At 48.2% G+C, this 20,631-nt stretch overlaps 1 protein-coding gene across 4 annotated transcripts; it reads right to left on the minus strand.

Annotated features, from left to right (window-relative positions):
• Nucleotides 1–264: 264 nt before the first annotated feature.
• Nucleotides 265–19,965, minus strand: DHRS7B (dehydrogenase/reductase 7B). Of its 4 annotated transcripts, none has more exons than XM_054042896.1 (7): nucleotides 19,874–19,965; nucleotides 11,043–11,224; nucleotides 8,557–8,672; nucleotides 6,705–6,915; nucleotides 5,294–5,386; nucleotides 3,437–3,589; nucleotides 265–2,243 (listed from the first exon to the last, which is right to left on the minus strand). In XM_054042896.1, the coding sequence occupies exons 1-7, from the start codon at nucleotides 19,891–19,893 to the stop codon at nucleotides 2,038–2,040; spliced, it is 981 nt and encodes a 326-aa protein (XP_053898871.1). In that variant the 5' UTR covers nucleotides 19,894–19,965; the 3' UTR covers nucleotides 265–2,037. The 4 variants fall into 4 exon arrangements, with proteins under 4 accessions (XP_053898871.1, XP_053898872.1, XP_053898874.1 ...); XM_054042897.1 differs by lacking the exon at nucleotides 19,874–19,965 and adding an exon at nucleotides 19,791–19,847; XM_054042899.1 differs by lacking the exon at nucleotides 19,874–19,965 and adding an exon at nucleotides 15,345–15,393.
• Between the last annotated feature and the right edge of the window lie 666 nt (nucleotides 19,966–20,631).

The raw sequence follows: 20,631 nt of genomic DNA on the forward strand, positions 1-20,631 counted from the left end.
GCCCTCTCCCTGGAGCCTCAATGCTGAAGTTGTTTAGCAAGATACTGCTTCCACACTGTATTTTGGGGGTAATAGGTCCCAATTAACACATAATGGCTTTAAAACAGGTAAAACCATATGGGTCTGTCTCCATTAGCTAGGGTTACCATATCTCATAAATAAAAAAAGAGGACCCTCCACGGGCCATGGCCCCGCCCATTTCCCCACCCTAGCCCCGCCCCAACTCCGCCCCTTCCCCCACCCTAACTCCGCCCCCTCCTCCCTCCCACTCCCAGCCAGGGGGAAAGGGCTGCCCCAGTGCTACCAGCATCACGGTTTCCCGGGCAGCCCCCAGACCCTGCGCCCCCAGCCGGCGCTTCCCCAGCGCAGCTGGTGCCTGGGAGGGGAAGCGCCCAGCCGGGGGCGCAGGGTCTGGAGGCTGCCCAGCAAACCGTGAAGCCGGTAGCGCTCGGGCTTTGGGCAGCCCCTATGCCTCCGGACCCTGTGCCCCCAGCCAGGCACTTCCCCTCCGGGGCTCTGGCGGCTCTGCGTAACTTACACTGTATAAGTTACACAGAGCCAAAGAGGAGCAGAGCCTCCGCAGCTGGAGGCTCTGCTCCTCTTAGGCTCTGTTTAAGAGCCGGGCTGCCCCAGCGCTACCGGCTTTGGGCAGCCCCCGTGCCTCCGGACCCTGCACCGCCGGAGCCCGGGAGGGGAAGTGCCCGGCTGGGGGCGCAGGGTCTGGAGGCACGGGGCTGCCCGAAGCCGGTAGCTCTCGGGCAGCCCGGCTCTTAAATAGAGCCACGGGGGCTGGAGTCTCCAGCCGCCGGGGCTGTGTGTAACTGACACAGTGTCAGTTACACAGAGCCCCAGCCACTGGAGGCTCTGTTTAAGAACCAGGCTGCCCGAGAGCTACCGGCTTCGGGCAGCCCCGTGCCTCCAGACCCTGCGCCCCCAGCCGGGCACTTCCCCTCCCGGGCTCCGGCGGCGCAGGGTCTCCAGGCACGGGGCTGCCCGAAGCCGGTAGCGTTCAGGCAGCCGGGCTCTTAAACAGAGCCGCCATTTTCCCGGACATGTTCCGCTTTTTGGCAATTCCCTCCGGACAGGGGTTTGACTGCCGAAAAGCCGGACATGTCCGGGAAAAAGAGGACGTATGGTAACCCTACATTAGCTGCACCTACAGGTTCACTTCCCCCCCTTGTCATCACAAGGCGTGTTGCCTGGCACCGAAGGGGTCACAGCTTATTCCTTGCTCTAGGCACACAGCAGAACAATGCTGGGTGTCTGAGTGTTTTACAGTCAAAGGTTCACATTGGTGCTGCCGCCACCACCACCTTTCGGGGGTTCCGTGCTTACATGACAGCAACATTCACTGGAGCCGAACACTGCTGTGGAGGGCTGGTCGGTCTAGAGCTACTTTAGAAAAAGGTTAATATAAAAACTGATCTGAAGGCTAGGTGGCTTAATGGGTCACTTGTGCTCCATCCAGTGCAGATATCCACGGTGTCATTCCTAACCCGGACCTGGGCACTTTAAACTGTTTAAAAAGCAGCACTGAACAGGTAATTTTGGCTTAAATCAAGTGATGCGGTGTACTAGGGACACAGTAGACCATTCCAACCCAAGGGATAACTTCTGGATCAGACTGGGGGCAGACTCTGCTCTGGTGAGCTCCTGGGTGAGGACTGAAGTTCACTGGGAGCACTGGGTGGGGAAAAATAACATCTATCCGCCTATGCTTGGCTTTAGCCAGCACTGGTTCCTACTCACTGGAGAACAATAAAACTCAAAATGAGGGTGGGGAGAGTGGGAAAGGTTCTCCTCAGGTATCCTCCCCTGCAGCTTCAGCCAGTTCACCTGTAGTAGAGGAAGCCTTCTCTAGGTGATGGTGGGGCACTGTGGGCCTCCCGTGATCCGCATGGAACTTCCAACTCTGCACACAATGGTAAGCTGCAACCTTTTCAATTTGTTTCTTGAAGTAACACATCCATAGACAAAGCCAAGATGCTTGAGTTAGTTTCCTTGTCCTAGTCAATGCCCATGAGAGCTGAGCTCTGACTAAGAGTCCTTCGCTTTCCTCTCCTTTCTTGCTCTAGATGCCATAAAAGTGAAGAAGAGTCTGGGGGACAGAGTTCGCAGGTAAACAGCCAGGGAAGGCAGTAAGCCAGCTATGAGCACCTCCTTCTTCTTCTGCCCCACTGCATTAAGAACCACCTGAGCCACCTCTGCAGCTGTTCTGCCTTCAATGGTGTTCTTGTCCATAACTGTAAAGAGCAAAGGGAAATCGGTATGCAGGGCAGCAGGTAAGCACTCGTTTCTGAAGGGTTATTTCCCCAAGAAAGCTCAGCTCACATAGTGTTTTGTTGTCAGTGAGACTCTTGCTTTTAAACCAATTTCAGGTGGGTTTGTTGGGAGCCCAAGTTTGGAGTGATGGCTAAGCTCAGGTCAGTAGACGGGGTCCTCCCAGATCCCAGGCCATTGCTCCACCACTGAAGCACGTGATCCACCAGAGGCATTAGTAGACATTTTAGTTCAGTTATGGATGGAGGCTCCAATGTTGAACGCTCTCACAAGTTTCACTTGCTGCCATTTGACTGCATAAATGCCAGGTGCATATTGACTGGCTGAAGTGAGGGAGAATATGGAGAGTTTCCATAGTCCCCAAAGGGGGCTGGAGCTATAGTTCAATAATCTGAATTCATTTCCCTCCTTCCCTCTCAACTAACTGTCTCCTTTCTATTGTATATTCTTTGTATCCCTGTAACTAACAGAGACAGAAGGTGGATGAGGTAATATTTTTTTTTAATCAATAGAAGTTGGTCCAATAAAAGATATTACCTCATCCACCTTCTCTCTAGTATCCTGGGACTGATATGGCTATAGCAACACTGTAAGAAACACTGTCAATTAAAACAACGAGGAGTCTGGTGGCACCTTAAAGACTAACAGTTTTTTGGGGACATAAGCTTTCCTGGGTAAAAAAAACACTTCTTCAGATGCCCTAATAAATCTGTTAGTCTTTCAGGTGCCACCGGACTCCTCGGATACAGACTAACACAGCTATGCCTCTGATACTGTCAATTAAGCTCGTTTCAAACAGGTGTGGAGTGCCACAGAATTGGCTTGTTAAAAATGCCAGCTCCTACATACCATTTAAAGCCCCTTGAGGTCCCTGTATAACCCCCAAATCGCAATTTATTCTTTGTGAGAGATCTCAGCTTTTGTGCTACTCCTTGGAGACACCCCTACAGCCAGCATCCAAAGCCGTTCCCTGAGGCAAACCCCATCCCCCAAACTCCTGAGGCCGATGCAACCCTTTTGTAGAACTCTGTTAATGCAATCACTCTCTTGCCTGCAACATGGAGATCTGGCAAATTGCCGAGGCGGAGGCGTTGAGAGTAGTTTGTTAGCAGAGAAGTGATCTTGTTTCCTATGAGTACAGAAGGCCAATCCTCACCTCCATAGCGAGATCCATCTGCAGTTACAGCATTGACAGACAGATTTGTCTGAATATAGCCAGGGCTCACAACAGTCACATCGATTTCATACTGTTCCATCTCCGCTCGCAGACAGTCAAAAAAGGCCTGGGTGGCATGCTTGGAGGCTGCATCTGCAAAACACAACTTGGGCATGCAGTCAGAGGGAGGAGGAGCAGGGTTCAGGCTAATTTTTTCACCTGCAACCCCTCTGGCACTAGAGCACAGCACCATTTAACAGCACACTGCAACGCTGTATTGCTTTGTTCCAAGAAGCGAAGAACAGCAACTCTTAATGGAAGTTAGAGGCATTTTCAAAAGGTCATTACTCAAGTTGGAAGCTGGCCAGGATGCAGGGCTTCATATCTGACTTGGGCAGAAGGCCCTAGAACAATTCTCACATCTGATAAGAGAGCTGGAGTTCAGCATAGAAGAGCAATTGAGGAAATACATGGTTGAGGCAGAGCAGAGCGGGAATATAATTCCCAATAGCAGGACAGCAGGGCCTGGTATGACAAGGCATAGAGCAGGCTCAGGGAGCGGCTTCTTTACTTAATTAAAAACCTGATCACACAACAAGGTGGGAGCAGAGATAAGTCATACAGCCTAGGGCAGGACTTGTTCACCTCTTTTCCATGCATCCCCCCACCTCAACTGAGCTGCTGCCCAAAGTCTCTCTTCCCAGTCCAACAGGAATACTCTAATCCTCTGCCAGCATGGAGTCTGCAAGACTAGATAATCGGCATCTCTTTTCTTCCCTACTCCACCCCACATTCAGGCTCTCATTAAGTCCTGTCACCTTTATGTGGTCTCTCAAATCCATATCCCCTTCATCATCCCAACTTCCAAAACCTAGGTCCATGCCTGGAGCATATTGTATCAGCTACCTCAGCTTCCACCTCTCATCTTGTTCTCCCCAAATCTAATCTATTCAAAACATCACCATTGTTATCTTCTGCTGCTGCTCTGACCACGTCACAACCCCTTCTTGAAATCCTTCACTGGCTTCCCCTCTCCTTCTAGATCAAGTTCAAGTTCCTCCCCTATCGGACTCTTTACAGTTCCACTCATTTCATCGAACAACCTGTCTCTGCATTCCTCCTTATTCTCTGTTCCCTCTTATCTCTCAGCTTTGTACCTGCTTTTCATCCTGCAGTCTATGCTTGAAATGGTCTCCAATTTCCCATGTTTCAAGCACTCTCCCTCTCTCCTTTCAAATCCCTATTTCCTTGAGGTCTCCTACACTAATTTTTTCACAGATTGCTCTTGTCTTGAGTCTGAAATATGTCCAAATTCGACTGCAGGCTCTTCATGCCAAAGACCTTATCTGCTTATGCATTTTTTTGGTAAAGCAGTGTGCAATTTACTGTGCTCTTTAAGTAACAGGATACGCTTCTACGTTCCCAGGATCCTTATACCCAGGGAGAACTGTCACGCAGAAGCCAGGAAAAGAGCAAGGATAAACGGCAATATGATTATGGAACTAAATCCTAGTAACTAAAGTTTGCAGGGGTTCTCAGACACTAGCATGGATTGATGCCATGAAGCTGTCAGGGTAAGGAAGGAGATCCTGGCCTGCCCTCCCCTGAGAATTTTAGACCAGAGCTTCAGTCTATGAAGTTTCTAAGACTTGTGTTCAAGGCTCCCCTCCCTTGAACACTTCTGACCACTGTGTCAGAGGGTTGAGCCCACATTGAAAATGTTCCACAGCTCTTGCATTCCATGCATAGTGCCTCCTCCAAGGATGGGAGCAGTGGAAATAGCATCCAAATATTCAGCCCTCCCCGCAAGTGCCCTGGACTCCTGTTCCCCATCCTGCATACAGGTACTATACTTACATGCTGATCTGAAAGGAATGCTTATTTTGCCTTGAACGCTGCTGATCACCACAATGTGGCCTTGTTGTCTTTTGATCATGGAGGGCAGAAGAGCTAGAGAGAGGGGGGGAGACTCATTCAGAAGAACAATAATTGCTGTTACTGCTACCCAGAATCAGTGTTTATAAGAGCAGTGCCACTACGAAACCTGGGGTCATCTAAGGTCTGCTGATCCAATTTAGGAGCAGGGTCAGGGGACACTGGTTAACATGATGCTCACGTTAAAATGAAAGCCCCTCGTTAGGCCCCAGATTAAGCAATGCCAAGAAGGTCCATTCTCTCCCGGTTCTTCTCTTCCCTCCTCCCCCCCGCCCCCAAAATCTTCCAGCTCCACTTGCGACTGCAATACCAGAGGCACCCTCCATCATGAACTATTCTACACACTCCTAACGACTCATGAACCATCCTCCTTGGAGTCAAAAGGGTGGTGTGCACCATGATTGTCACTTTAAACCTGAACACTAACTGCAGCTTCAGCTGGGATAGCAAACCTGGCTATTGCAGTCTGGCTGTGCTCTCTGGGCTTCTACCAGGGCAGAGGGGAGAACAAGGCATTTCTTGAAATGTTTACTGAGCTAGAATCAGAGGAGGTTTGAAGAGCAAGGTAGATAGACTTTACCAAATGTTTGTGCAGCATCGAACGCAGTATGCCCTGATCTTGACCACCAAGCACTACAATAACACACAGCACCTCCCCCTCCCCCCCCAGCATAAGGTCATGGATAAGAGTACAACAGATTCTAGTTAGGTCACAGAAGACAGGCTCTGCTGAGCCCATCTGAACTCTGGGCAATTTTAGGCAGAACTGGAGGGTTTACATTCTACAGTAAAAGTGGCAGGATGCACCAGGGAGCACCAGAAACGTTACAAGGGGAGGAGAGGCAAATCACTTCTGTGTAGAGAAAGAAATGCTATCAAGAAGGGTGTGCCTGTCTTTTTCTAACCCTCTATGGCTTGGCAGAAGGAAACTCCTCTTGGAAGTCATAAAAGGGGCTTTTGCTCTTGGTTTCAATATTTCTAAACTTGTCAGGTAACCACTCCCAGATGGATCCCAGTTTTGCTGTCTACACAGAAACTTTTCCAAACCAGACTAAAACAAAATAGGGCTGTCACCAGGGATACACAAATAATATGGGTACGCAACAATTACAGAAGAAACTATCCTAGTGCAAGGGCCTCTGAGAATTGAGAGAGCAAAGACAGAGTTCAGGAGTTTTTTTCTGAAGAATCTTAATAGGATTAAGAATGGGTGGCAACGGTAAGCAGTTAGAACAGCTGAAGAGGCAAGGACAAGGGGCAGGGGTAATCCCCATCTGAAGAACTAAGCAACAGCCCAGCCTGAATGCATGAGGAAGGGATAAGTGGTGTATACCTTTTGTGAATGCTATAGGACCAAAGTAGTTGGTTTCCATCACTTTTTTATCCACATCCATCCCCGTGTCCAATATCGTGCCTCGGTAACTGATCCCTGCATTGTTGATCAGTATGTCCACATGACCCACACACTTCAGGATCTCTTCAGCAGCACTTACTACCGTTTTAGTATCAGAGAGGTCAAAGATCACAGTGAAAGGTTTGTGTATCTGTGAACAAACTACATGTTAGGAAAAGGCTTCTTCTGGGCTCCTGACCATCTGCCCATTCATTCCCATTTCTTAGGGAGAAGGTGCAAAGAAGAGGACTGTCCCTTCAAAACTGAGAAGGCAGGAGCACCCAACCTTTGTCCAATCATAGGCTGCAGTGGCTACTTGCAAGGAACCCACAATCATCAATAGAGCAAATTTCCATTTCCTTTGGTATGGACTAAAGAAACTACAGATCCCAGCATGCAATGTTCCATCTTGCTCCACAGGGCTTTCTGCTCAAATCTGAAGAACTGCATGCTGGGACCATGTCAATCTTAGATCACACATCCATAGCATGGAGCAGTGATACTTAGACTGAGGCTTGGTAAATGAAAGAATGAATTCATACTTCTGTGACTCTTTTGGGTCATGTTGATCCTTAAACACTGAGGTCTGAGTATTACTAGTATAGACGGTGCTGCCACTGGCCACATCTTAGAACTCTATGATCCTCACAACTGGGCCACCTCTTTATCTTCCCAGCACTGGAAATAACAAGGGTAATGAAATGGAGTGGCGTGGAGATCAATTTTCTACCTGTGATATCCTGTCAGGGACTGTCCCACGGAAGTCTATTGGGAAGAGTCCACTCTTCTTTCCTACCCACATCCTCCAAGCAGTCCCATCCTCAAACTACTGGGGATTTGAGCCGCAGTAAACTGGTAACACTTTACAAACATGGATCACCCTTCTGCATTAGGGAAGGGTTAGTGGCGACGTGAAGGGTGGAAGTAGCAAAGACAAAGAGCTATTTAATGAGGAAACTGGCCCAAGAGCACATCAGAAGATTCTTATGGTGCTTAGAGGTGTGGAAGTAGATGTCAGAGTGCATGGAGGTACCATACACACATCCCTCCAGTTTGTTCTGCCCTGCTTGGGGGGGAATGTGTTGATAGGACAGAGAGATACAGCTAAGGGCCTCAATTCTACGTTGCTCCATTTCTGCACTTGGTGCAGGAACAAGGTGAAGGATCAAAAGGCAGCTTTAAGTCACCTTTGCATCTCCCTACGGCAGCTCTAAGTTGTGCCAACATGTAACAGCCCTCTGTGGGCTAATAAACGAGTACAGAATAGCTGGAGTGCACTGCACTTTGGCCTGCTCCCAACACCAGCTGCCAGGCAGGGAGTGAGCAAGTGCGATCCCCCTGGAATCTCTCTTGCACCAAAGTGTTACTACTTTGTTAGATAAAATAACTCTGATACAGTCAGAGTCCCAGCCTGTTATCCTGGGATTGTACCTGCACCGCTAAGAACCTTCAGTGGCCAGATACTACCCTTTTATCCAGCCAATTTTATAGGTAGAGATCAAAAACAAAACTGAAGTCAGTTAAGTTACTCTGCCAGGGGTACAGGTCTCCCTCCTGCATGCACACACTTGGTTTGTTAGATCATGGATCATTTTTAAGATGGTTGACTCAAGAACATTTTCTGCAAGACAGGACACATTACTAGATTATATTCCCATACATGCAGCATAAACTGCTGGTAATTGCAGCATTGCAACTTTCTCATTCAACAAGCAATTCTGCCTATCCTGTAATGGCATGAACAGCAATCCCAGCACCAGGATGCAATAGTCCGTTCTCTCCCTATACTTACATTCTTTGCGTGATTGGCCTTGGCAGAGAGCTCCTGCACCAGGTCCTGTAGTCTCTCACCATTTCTGCCACAAAGCACCAGTCTGGAACCAGCTGCATGGAAAGCTTTTGCACATTCTTTGGAGGAAGGGGATAAAAGAAGAGCAGATGTTTTAATGCCAGAAACAGATTTTGTATCTACTTTATAGCTGGAGACATGCACTAAAGATCCCATTAGCATGGGTTGGAGGTGGCCATGTGGATCACATGACCAAATCATCTCGCCAACAGAATCTTAAACTTATAGCAAGATGCATTTTCTTTATACCACATTTCTAATAGAAAAGCTTTTTATTTTTAAAGTAGCATCTTAATTTTTCATCTTTTGTCTGAAAAGCAAGGCAGCCTCAGAAGCTTGAGTCCCAGCAGAAAGGCCTTGGAGTAAGAGAGAAGCTCTGTCTTTTAGAAACACTTGACCACTGTTAGGCAGTTGGTATGTCCTTCCACGCCCTTTGATCCTAACCTAATGAAGTAAGTCCCTTATTAATTACGCTGGACTGCTTTGTGATGACATGTAAGGGTGTGGAACAATACGTTGCCAAGGGTAATTAAATGTGTCAATATATAAATAGCCCCGGGAAAAAGATGGCATACGGTCTGCTTGGGGTTTTAATGCAGCAGAGCCTGTAAGAGAGGAAAACTGATTGCATAACGGGCGGAACTAAAATTTTAAAAGGGGATAAGAACTTTGGGCTGGGAGGATCCCTTCTTGCTCCTTAGTTGAAAAGCAACAAGTAGCAAAGCGACTCCCAATAAACGTATGGTATTTAAATTGCAATACGCTACTTTGACTTCAAAGGTCTCTCCCAGGACACTGGTTCTGTCTCTCTTCCAAACAGGAAACATGATACCCCTCCCGCCCCCTCACACCCACTTGCAGCTCTTCAGTTCTGAGTGGCTGAGATGGGCATCCAGTCTATTTTGACCATTCCGCTAGTGAGGTTTCTGCTCCTCAAGGAGGAATCGAAAAGGTAGGTAGGATACACAAGCTGTACAAGTGACAATGAGAAGTCACAAGACAGCAGAAAGGACATTGGAAGTCCAAGAAGCTTTTTTAAGGCAATTCTGGGAAGAAGAATTATAGAGCACATCCACCCAGGCAGCGCATAAGTCTCCCACTGACAAAAGCTACCAGGTCACATACTTGATGGCTGTTCAAATGCACCACCTTTGCGTTTTTTAAAGTTCTTAGCTCCTATTGACAATAGTGCGGTGGGGTGTTTGAACTTAAAATTTGTACCCAAAGGGGAGAGAAGCATGCATAGAATCATGCCCTCTAACTGTGGGCAGGAACAGACTGGGGAAAAGAATCTGGAAGTACAAGAGGAGACGAGTCCAGATCACCAGCTCCAGAACGTCTTATAGAAATGGTCTGTGTCACAGTTCTTGAGGTAACTGCACCTTTAAGTCCTTCGCATCCTCCTTGAGGTCACCCCACTTAGGTCTCAGGCTTCTAGGGAGTCCCAAAACACTCTCCCTATAGACTGGGGATTTAGGCTGCAGTTTCTCTGGCAATTCTCTGTAATCCCCTCAGCAGGCCTGACTTTAGTTCAGTGCCTGCAGTCCTGTTCTCTGTGACAATGACAGGGTTAACCAGGGACCAGCCAGCTTTCATAAAGCAAAGTATTTATTCAGAACAGCAGCATTTCAGAGAAGACAAATCTTAACACTGAACAACTCAGGTACACATGTCTAGCTTACCAAGAGTCACCCATCTTCCACACGGAGACCCTAGCAAGTTTTAAAAGATGCCAGGTCCTTTTGCAGGGCCTGTCCCTCACAGTCCCATGTAAGTTCTTGGATCAGATGCGAGTGGCCTCCCCCCCCCCCCCCCCAATGTCAGGGGCATCATGTGATAAGGGTTTCAGTTCTTTGTTTACTAGACCTCTAATCAGGTCAAAGCAGTCTATGCAATGTGAGGCTTCTCCAGACTTATTACCAACCTGGAGATTTGCATAAAATTGCCCCCCTCCTCCAATGATTTTAGTTCCTGTATAAAACTCCTGTAACTTTCCCATGGAGCCAGAATACAATCCCTAGCCCATACGAATACATCTAGCATTTATAAAGTTGACATAAGAATCTTTGAATTTTCCATGTATCTGTAGGATCTATCATCTGCTCTCCTGGCTTTCCCAGTATGTTAGGTGGGCAAAGGCCCCTGACAGCATAGGGTTTCTGCTACCAGTTATTCACTTCAATGAGCTCTCAAGTTTATATAAACAAACAATAGGGGCCTTTCTAGTAAGGGCTGAGGTATGTGTAGCTGTGACTGGTTTGGATGTACAGCTATTCCCATTACCTCTCCAAGGTGCAAAGGCACAGAACCGTTCTGCTCCGTGCTGTTACATGCTCACAAGGGTGTGGCTCTGAACAAACAATTCCTCTTCACTCATAGCCCTCTGCACCCCAGCTTCCCGCCACCTTGCGGTGCGCTTGGAGACCCACCTTTCCCCAGGCCAGATGTCGCTCCTGTGATCACCACTACTGCATCCTGGAGGTAGGCTCGCATCCTCATTCGCTGTAGCAGCCTGAAGAGGGCGAAGAGCCCCACGCTGCCGAGAAGCAGTGGGACAATGGCTGTGAAGGTGAGATCCATGAGCTTCCCTCTGGGAATGTTCTTCCTAGAGCTACAAAATGAAAGCCAATGAGCATTTCACAGCCAGAAAAGCTAGGAAGAGATTGAAACCTGTTGGTGACCCTTTTTCCCTTTAGGATGTTGTCCAGATTAAGACACTAACATACACTTAACCCCCTCTCTGCCCTCCACCCTGGCCCCTCTCCAGCACACAGGACCCAGTTTTCATGTGGACATTTCAGGGAAATGTCAAAATCCTGCACAAAATTGGTAGTATCATGTAAATGCCCATTTTAGACACTTAAATGCCAATTTGAACATCACGACAGGACATTTGGTTTTGGACATCTTAAAGTACCATGTTACAAAGTTAGGCTCAGAGATTCCATTTCCAACGGCCTCCTTTTCTCTCATTTTACATTTTTGTTCACTCTCTGCATTTGTTTTCTTGTGCACGACACAGTTGGACCACATGCTCCTTGGGCTGGGAAGTGTCTTCCCATCTATGGTACTATAAAAACATCTTAGATTTTTCTATAGCATTCATCACCACAGTATCGAAATGTGGATCATAACAGACAAGTACCTATACATTATTCCAGGTGGCTATAAGCCAATCCACTTGTGGGGTGGGCGGGTTCCTGAGCCCGGAAGTCTACGCAGCAGCCCTGCATCTTGAGACCCTTGAGCCTGAGTCGACTGGCATGGGCCAGGCCCGGGTTTTTCTTTAATGTGTAGACGTACCCACAGAGAACAAGAGGAGGCCATGATCCAGAGTTTAAGTGCAAAACTGGGAGGCAAGAGCCCTGGCACTGACCTTTGCGTTTGGAACAAGTTATGGCAGGGTAGATATTCAACTCCCATTTAGACATCTAAGCTGTTTTCACGGGGAGCTGGCCACTTAATTGAGGTGCCTATAAGGGAGCTGAGCTATTCTGAAAATCTGGCCCTTAGCCTCTTTGCCTCCGTTTCCCCATATGTACAGTGGGGATAGAATACCTTTTAACCGGTTTTACAATGACTGTGATAGCCACCCTAGTCTACAGGATATGGACAATTCCCATGTGTTATCTAAAGCAATTCTGCAGTGTCCAAGTTCACACTGATTAGAATTACCTACTGCACCAGGCTGTTGTGGGGATCAGTCATCTAGTTTACTGACCAAAAAAAAATCAGCTGCTTTTTAATTTCATTGAGCTATCCCCTTGTTTTTGCATTCTGAAAGAGCATAAATGAGTGCCTGACTCACCTTCTCTGTACACCTCACTTCTTATTCATCTCCTCTCTAAACTAGGCAGATCTGTCTTTTTAATTCCCTCATCTGGAAGCCTTTCTGTACCTCTACTCATTTTTGTTGCCCTTTTTTCTATTATTTCCATATTTATGCATGGGGAAACTGGACAAGTGACCTAATCTCCACCTCAAGATCACAGTGAACCAGATGCACAACCAGCAGCAGGACTTTGATTTTACGATTTCCAGGAAGAAAGAACTGGGGAAACGGGGGATACGAATGATCAGAGATACCTACCTGAATAGGAAGGCTTGCCAGCCACCGAGAGACTCTGAGGATGGAATTGGAATGGAATTCTATAAACAAGAATCCCAGGACAAAGAAAGCCCCAACTCAGTCAGGCTTGAGACCTCAGGACAGAGATCAGGGATAACATGGTTGATCTTAATTGTCTTGGAGAGGAATAAGCATAGGAAAGAATTGCTAAAGTACCTCAGACCTAGATCACTAAACTCTGCTCCAATTTCAGGATCAACTTACAGGTTTAAAAAAAAAAACAACACTCATTTCTTTGACTTATAAAACTGAACAAGCTTAATATGGAAGTCACTGAAACAGTAAATATGGAAGAGGAATACTAAGACGTCATGTTTACATAGGCTTTTGTTTAGGCTCACAAACACACTTTAGCCCTTTCTTTGTTGTATTATGTACCAAGTACATCTCATCTGCAGTGCTGGAACAAGTCAGCGCTTTGGAAAACATCACTATGGCATAAGAGTTGCAGCAGTGGCCAACAGTGAAATCATTAACAAGAGAATGAAAAAACATAACAACATGGATACCAGCAACTAACCCCATTCCTCACAGTCACATGACTTGGGGTAAAAAGGCTTTGCAGAAGAAGGTGACTTGTGTATATGTGGTTCCCTATTGGCTGGTGAAAGCTCCCAGTGATCTGCCGTTTTCTTCACTTGTGGTTTTTGAGAATCCAATTAAAGCAAAAGGCAGCACCAATAGAAAATGGATAGGAAGTAAAAAACTACAAACCCTCTTGTAAACATCCGCGCCCAAGGAACAACCGTCTCGGATTCCATGGTCAACAGAGAAAATACCTTAGTCCACTCTGGGTCTCTTGGTGCTGGAGGACAGTTTGCCCCAAGTAAACACGGCACCAGGTTACTGTATTCCATTCGCCGTTCTACAGTCTATTTTTCTATGGGGAGAGCAAAGGTCCTTCATTCAATCAAGAACATCACCAGGGACCAATACCGCCAGTGGAATTTAAAACCATTAAGGAATTGCCCAGCAATGAATTATGGAAATAAGGACAGAATGGCATGGCCTGATGGCCCCACCATTCAGGACATTTTAGGATTGATTCAAGGAGGGAGCTACTCTCCTGGCCATCTGGGGTTGGAAACTCCAGGAAGGGTTTCACTCACTAGTCATAGCTTGACTATAAAACCCTGTCCTACCTTGCTTTCTGGTCAATATATGGAATAGCATGTGCTGTGGAGTATCAGAGGGAATCTGGACACTGCTTGATAGTCCCTAAATGCATAAAAGGGGTGGACAGAAGTACTTCCTACTAGCTGCCACTTAGACTATCTTCCTGATGGAAAGGATTTCAGTGGTTCATGAAAGGCAAGAATACCTCTCACCTTGGGCACTACTGCAGCTCCCATTAAAGTCAACAGAATTCCCTTTTAATGGGAAATAGATCTAGCCCTTAGTTGTTGTGTCCAGTCTCCCAGCAATGACCTGCTGTTGAGAGTTTAGATACAGATAGCGATTGACAGATAGTTTGGAGGCAGACCCAACCTGGAATGGATGGCCACAGAAACCAAGGAATTCAGTACAGGGTGTGCTCTCGTTTATTAAGCAGGGCACTATCAGTTTCACTGAGCACAGCATCTTTGCTGACACAACAGGGTATCAGAATGTGCCCTGATCAGTTTTCTTGAGGTTTACTTGGTGGAGGGGTTGAAGGAATGAGTAGTTGTGAACTGGGGAAGGAATACAGGCTAGGGATCAACAAGGACTTTATCCACAGCACAAAATGTCAAGTTGTAATACTCAAAAGCTTGTGGGAAGAAGGTCAGAAGGCCTAAAACCTGATGAAATTTCAGAGTAACTAAAGGGATCTCAGGAAGAGATACCAGGAGGCAGCCCATATTATCAACCCTGCTGGTTAATTTAAGATACAATGGGCGTTCCCCAGACTTCCAGCTTCAAAGTTAAAGATCCCAGCATCACCATTCCAAGACTTGGATCCACTACCTTTTCCTGACAGCTAGAAGAAAGGTTTAAGATGACACCAAATTATCTGGAGAAGAGGGGACTCCAAGCTCATAACTGTTGCAAATCACTGATCATAACTCTCACGACCCCCAAAAGCACAGAAGAACATACAGTTTGCAGGGGAGGAGAAAGGAACTTGAACAGGAGGGTAAATAAAAACTGTAATGAATATAAACAAATACAAATTATTGGGAACTTGTCAAAAAGACTAAATAGTATAAAACAGATCACAGCCACACATGCAAATAATTTCCCCCCTCAAACCAAACCAAACAGAAGGTGGTAGAAGTCAGAAGGAGTGAAAGGGTCTGCCTAGAGAGCACTAAAGCCCCAAAGACAAGTTAACGTACCAAGGGGCTCTATGAAAAACCACAAACCTAAGACAGTTATATGGTGAAGAACTGTCTCTCATAATACCTATTCTCCTGTAACTCCAGCTTCCTAGAATCACGTTGTACTTTACGTGACAAATGGTAGCAACTGGGAGGGTATTTTTAGAAAGCGAAGGGTCTCATTTAAAAAATAAAACAAAAAGAGAAGAGCCCCTATGTAGGGGAGTGACTGTGCTGGAAGAAGTGCAGAGCTGTACTGTGATAGCTACTGTCTTTGGTCTGAAGAAAGTACAATCTCCTACCTTTGAAAAGAGCTCCCTTGCCAGCAGTGGCTCTCTGTGATAGTGTCTCCCTCTGGTCTGGTGACATGGGGCAGACAGATCTAAATTGGGAAGTGGCAGGGGGCCAAGCAGCCACTTTCACTCCAACACTGGCAGGAAATTGCCAAGAACAGCCTCTAGCAACAGACCTCAGGAACACTGTCTGTGACCTTGGAGATGTGAGGGTCATTTAGGTTCCCTTGCTTATATAGATATAGAGAAGAATGAGAAATAAACAAAAAATAATCTTTGAAGAGAGAGCAGCTGAATTTTTTAAGCTGGTGCTGAAGGGGCTGAAGCGAACAGCTACCAGGAAGAATAATGAATTTTATGTACTTTGCAGGGGCAAGGAAAGACTCATGGATCAGCTGGGATCTCTGCAGAGTAGGAGCATGTTCGAAACGTAGTTCAGCTCTCCAGTGGAGTAGAGAACCTGAAACTGGATCTCACTACATTTAAAAAACAAAACCCTCCTTTCTCTCCATCCATGAGATGTCCCAGTGTCTTAAGTGCTTGGCCCAGGGCTGTTTGTTTCATATCAGTTTCTCTCTTTATTGAGCCAAACACTTTGGAGAGGAATTTAAATCACACCTCAGATAAGCTAAGACTTTAAAAAACTGCTATGGAAACATCACCTATTAAACTGTTACAATGATCTCATGAGGAGTGAACAGCAATTTTTAGTTGGTAACAAACTCAGAACTTCCATGTGACCACATGAGAGTTCTCTGCAAATGACAGACTGAGGCTCAAAGACTAATTCAGAATTTGATAAGAAAAACATATAGGTATAACAGTGAAGTGATTAAATCCATGTTGTACCAAGGGGGCTTGGCCTTCCCCGCCCGCCCCTTGGTGGGCAAAGCCAGGACACCCATGCCAGTCCTGCCAGAAGCAGAGGGGCAGGACAGAAAGAGTAAAAGGCAGGCCCTGCAGCTCAGTTGGGCTGGAGCTGCTGGAGGAGACAGATGGCTCCTGCCAGGGACTGAGCCCAATGGGGACCTCTACAGCGATGAGGACCCAGAGAGCTGCCATTAGCAGTGAATTGGAGGAGAACCCCGAACAACAGGTATACCATGAGGGGAGTATAGGAAGTAGCCCAGGGATACCAGATGTTAGTCCGGTTGTGGTGTTGCCTGAATCCAGGTCAGTGTTTGAGTCGGATCCCCACTGACCCAGTGGTGAAAACCTCCACCACTATTAAGGCCCTGGGCTGGGGACCTGGTGCAATAGGGTGGGCCAGGGTCCCCCTATCCCTTGCTGCCAACCCCACCCCTGGGGTGGCACCTCCCTACCTTAGGCCAACAGACAAGCATTTGTCTGCTCTCTGGCAGAGCCAGGATTTCCGATTGTTTGGTGCTCAGGCCCTGCTTGAGGGGCCTAGAGGACCAGGGCCTAAGGGGCGGTCTACACTACGGGAGGGGATCAATCTAAGTTACACAACTTCAGCTACGTGAATAACGTAGCTGAAGTCGACATACTTAGATCTACTTACTGTGGTGTGTCGACGGGAGACACTCTCCCGTCGATTCCCCTGGCGCTTCTCGTTGATGTGGAATACTAGAGTCAACGCTAGAGCGATCAGCGGTCAATTTACATCTGACACAATAAATAGACCCCCGCTGGATCGATCACTCCCCGTCGATCCGGCCGGTAGTGTAGACAAGCCCTTAGAACAGGGGTGGGCAACTTTTTGGCCCAAGGGCCACATCTGGGTATGGAAATTGTATGACGGGCCATGAATGCTCACGAAATTGGGGGTTGGGTTGGGAGGAGGTGAGGGCTCCGGCTGGGGGTGCAGGTCTGGGGTAGGGCCAGAAATGAGGAGTTCAGGGTGGGGGGACTGGGAGGGGACTGGGACCAAGGGGTTCGGAGGGCAGGAGGGGGATCAGGGCTGGGGCAGGGAGTTGGGGCACGGGAGGAGGTCAGGGTGCAGGCTCTGGGCGGTGCTTACCTCAAGCAGCTCCCGGAAGCAGCGGCATGTCCCCCCTGTGGCTCCTACACAGAGGTGCAGCCAGGCGGCTCTGCACTCTGCCCTGTCCGCAGGTGTTGCCCCTGTAGCTCCCATTGGTTGTGATTCCTGGCCAATGGGAACTGCGGGGGTGGCGCTTGGGGCGGGGCAGCGTGTGGAGCCCCCTGGTTGCCCCTACGCATAGGAATTGGAGTGGGGACATGCTGCTGCTTCTGGGAGCCACGGCACACATGGAGCAGGGCAAGCCCCCGACCCTGCTCCCTGGCGATAGCCGCATTAAAACATTTGAAGGGCCGGATGTGGCCCCCGGGCCCATACTTTGCTCACCCCTGCCTTAGAAACTGCTATTTCCCCAGTAACCCTTGCCTTGCTAGGGACCCAAGTGAGGGGGCGTGGCTTCCCTTTGAGACTGAGGGAGAAGGATGGCCACGCACTCCTACACATGTAAATAATTAACTTACCTAAAAACAGTAGTTTACACTTACATAACACTATTTGTTCCAAAGAACTCTAGACAATCAGCCGTAACTAAAACTTCTAAGGTGACACTCGGTGGCCATTCCACAGAACTCACCAACATGACACACAAATTGAAAACTTCTGTATCCAACTGAAAAGGCAGAGGGAATTTAGGGAGAAAGAATGCAATAACCCACGTTGGAATTTGGCCAGGATGTCATGGTTAACTCTCTTACTCTTACAAAGAGCACCATGGATGCTCTAAGAGCCACAAATGGTAAGGATCTTGGTTTTTAATTTTGTTGTACATAGTGGAACACAATGGAAAGCAACAAATCAGTGGTTTCGGGCTTTTTGTTTTTAAATGGACATAGTTGTATTAGTTTGAGGCTTGAGTTTTTGCACCTTTATTTCGACAAGCTGCCCATCTTGTAGACATTACTACAAACCATATCTTAAGTCAAACAATACCTGTATTTCAACAGGAAATTTTACTGTGTTGTGTATGATTTGACATGTGGTCATTATACAATACAGTGATCTCCATGTCAGACAGGAAAAGAAATTAATGTTTTAAGCACTTGACATGACTGCCAGATTGGGAGTTCAGGACAGATCATTCTTAATCTCAGCAATTTTTTTAAGCCACTTTCACTTGATCATACAACTTTATTTCTAAATCCCCCTTTCTAAGCTCTCTGCTGAGGTGCTTGGGGAAGTGCACAAGTTCAAGCACTGACAAATATAGGAAAAAAAGATTCAAAAGCCAAGAAGAATATCTTACTACAAATTATTCTGTCAGACCAAACACCATCTGAAATATTTTGGGGAAATAAATCTATCTCCAATTTCTCCCTCCTCCCCTGTTTTCTTTAAGTTATAATTAGTGAGTATAACAGCAGTGAAAGGTAGTGGCAGCTCTATTTCATATAGGCCATTGAACAGCCATCAGACAGCAATGACTTTTGGTCACTACTACTGTCTTGGGATGGATTTGAACTGATAACCTAGAGGTCAAAATGTTCTTTGACTTTGTACCTTCCTGTAGCTAAAGAACTGGTCACCACACACAATTCTTCATATCATAGATTGCAATTACATCTCAGAATTAAGCTTTTCAAATTTCACACTTAGTTACAGAACTAACCCCTTTAATTGTCATAACTAAATTTAACTCAGCAAAGAAAAGCCAACAAAACTGGCCAGATCCACCTCCCTTCTCCAGTGGTGCCCCTGCAACTCATTAGTCTTCATGCCCACTCTCCCTTTCAGGTTCCAGACAACAGACCTTACCAGTCCCTTAGGCTACTTATCTTTATGCCCCTTTTCTCTAATCTCTCTGTACCATAATAATCTGGTCGTTCTACATCAGCTCTACTAATGTCAAGCGGACCAGGGTTCCTCGGGGGAGAGTCACATGTTTGCCAGCCCAAGAAGCTGTTTTTGCAGCAGGGCTGCAGGCGCCGCTCACTTCTAGGGCTACTTTCCCTGGTATAAGAACAGGAGTACTTGTGGCACCTTAGAGACTAACAAATTTATTAGAGCATAAGCTTTCGTGGGCTACAGCCCACTTCTTCGGATGCAACTTCCCTGGAATGTCTCCGTTCCCTGCCCCTTCTCCCGAGCTCTCAGGTCCTATTACCAACCAGCGTGCAGGGAAGAGAAGCAACACCTAGAAGTTACACCCGAAGGGCTTGATCGCGTCTCCCTCTGCCCAACGTCCTAGGGGTCGCGAGGCTGCAGCTGCAGCGCCGTGACCCTCAGCGGGACCCTTTGTCGAGGCCTCCCCGCCCAGGCCCCGCGAGATGGGGTGGCTGGAGGGAGACAGCACCGTTGCTAGTGCCCATCTCCCGGCCGTGCACGAGGAGTCTCAGCCGGGCTCGCTCCGCCCCAAAGCCCACGGGGCTGGGTCCGCAGCCGGACCAGCCGCTCTCCAGAGCCGGGCTGCCCTTCCTTGCGTAGCCTCGGTACGGCCCGGTCCCCACACGGAGCCCTACCTGACCCCGGGGCCGGGGACACCCCGCGACCCCCACCTTGCCCTGCGGGGGCGGGACCTCTCGCGCCCCACTTCCTACCCTACCTGCCGATCCCGGTCACCATGGCCACAGCCGGAAGTGGGCGGGATTCGTCGGCCGACCAATGAACGCGCTGCCCGCCCTTTCGCGTCACCAGGAGCGAGGCGGTTCCTTCGCTGCGGGTGCGCCGGCGTGAGGCGGATGTTGCCTGCTTCGGGCCGGAGCGGATGATTGAAGGAACGGACCAGCGGGTCCGTCTCACTTACCCTTCGGCCGGGAAACAGAGGCTCCTCCATGGGGTTCCGCGAGGCAGAGAAATAACCGTGTCCAGGCTAAGCCGGTCCCCTTGCCTCGCTGGGGTCCCAAAGCTCGGGGCCTGCCCGTATATTACCTAGGCACAGGGCGGGGGCTGTGTCAGTGTTACAAGGTGCGAGGCTTGAAAATCCCCGGGAAACGTGTTCTGGGATTTCCAGGGCAGCCCCTGGTAGCTGTGGGGGTTCCCTCCCAGCACGGCGAGCTGCGGCGCGCAGCCTCTGCCTAGGCCCACGGCCTGCGGTTCCTTCTCCTCCTCCTGCGGCAGCCACGGTCTTAGGGGCCCCTGGGGCCCTCCCGGGACGAGGGGTGAAAAGCCTTGGCTCCAGAAAGAGTAGTGGTGCCTCCCCTAATGGAGGGAGGGAAATAATGGGGCACGTGGGAAAAGAGGAAAGAGAAGGGGGAGAAAGACAGCAATGACTTCAGAGGAGGAGTAAGCCTTGTGTCTGCCCCTGTTGCCCTAAATCACACCCGGACGAAAGGGGTAGCAGGACACCAGCCTTGCTTGCCC

This window comes from Malaclemys terrapin, chromosome 10 (assembly GCF_027887155.1).
Source record: "Malaclemys terrapin pileata isolate rMalTer1 chromosome 10, rMalTer1.hap1, whole genome shotgun sequence".
NCBI classification, from domain to species: domain Eukaryota; kingdom Metazoa; phylum Chordata; order Testudines; family Emydidae; genus Malaclemys; species Malaclemys terrapin.

What these genes read in the sequence shown, in the direction of transcription:
- DHRS7B (XM_054042896.1), bottom strand. Translation starts at nt 19,893, where the DNA reads ATGGTGACCGGGATCGGCAG. An exon ending in AGGCCAATCACGCAAAGAAT is followed by an intron (nt 6,916 to 8,556) that starts GTAAGTATAGGG and finishes GTTTGTTCACAG; the next exon opens with ATACACAAACCTTTCACTGT. An exon ending in TCCTATAGCATTCACAAAAG is followed by an intron (nt 5,387 to 6,704) that starts GTATACACCACT and finishes CCCTCTCTCTAG; the next exon opens with CTCTTCTGCCCTCCATGATC.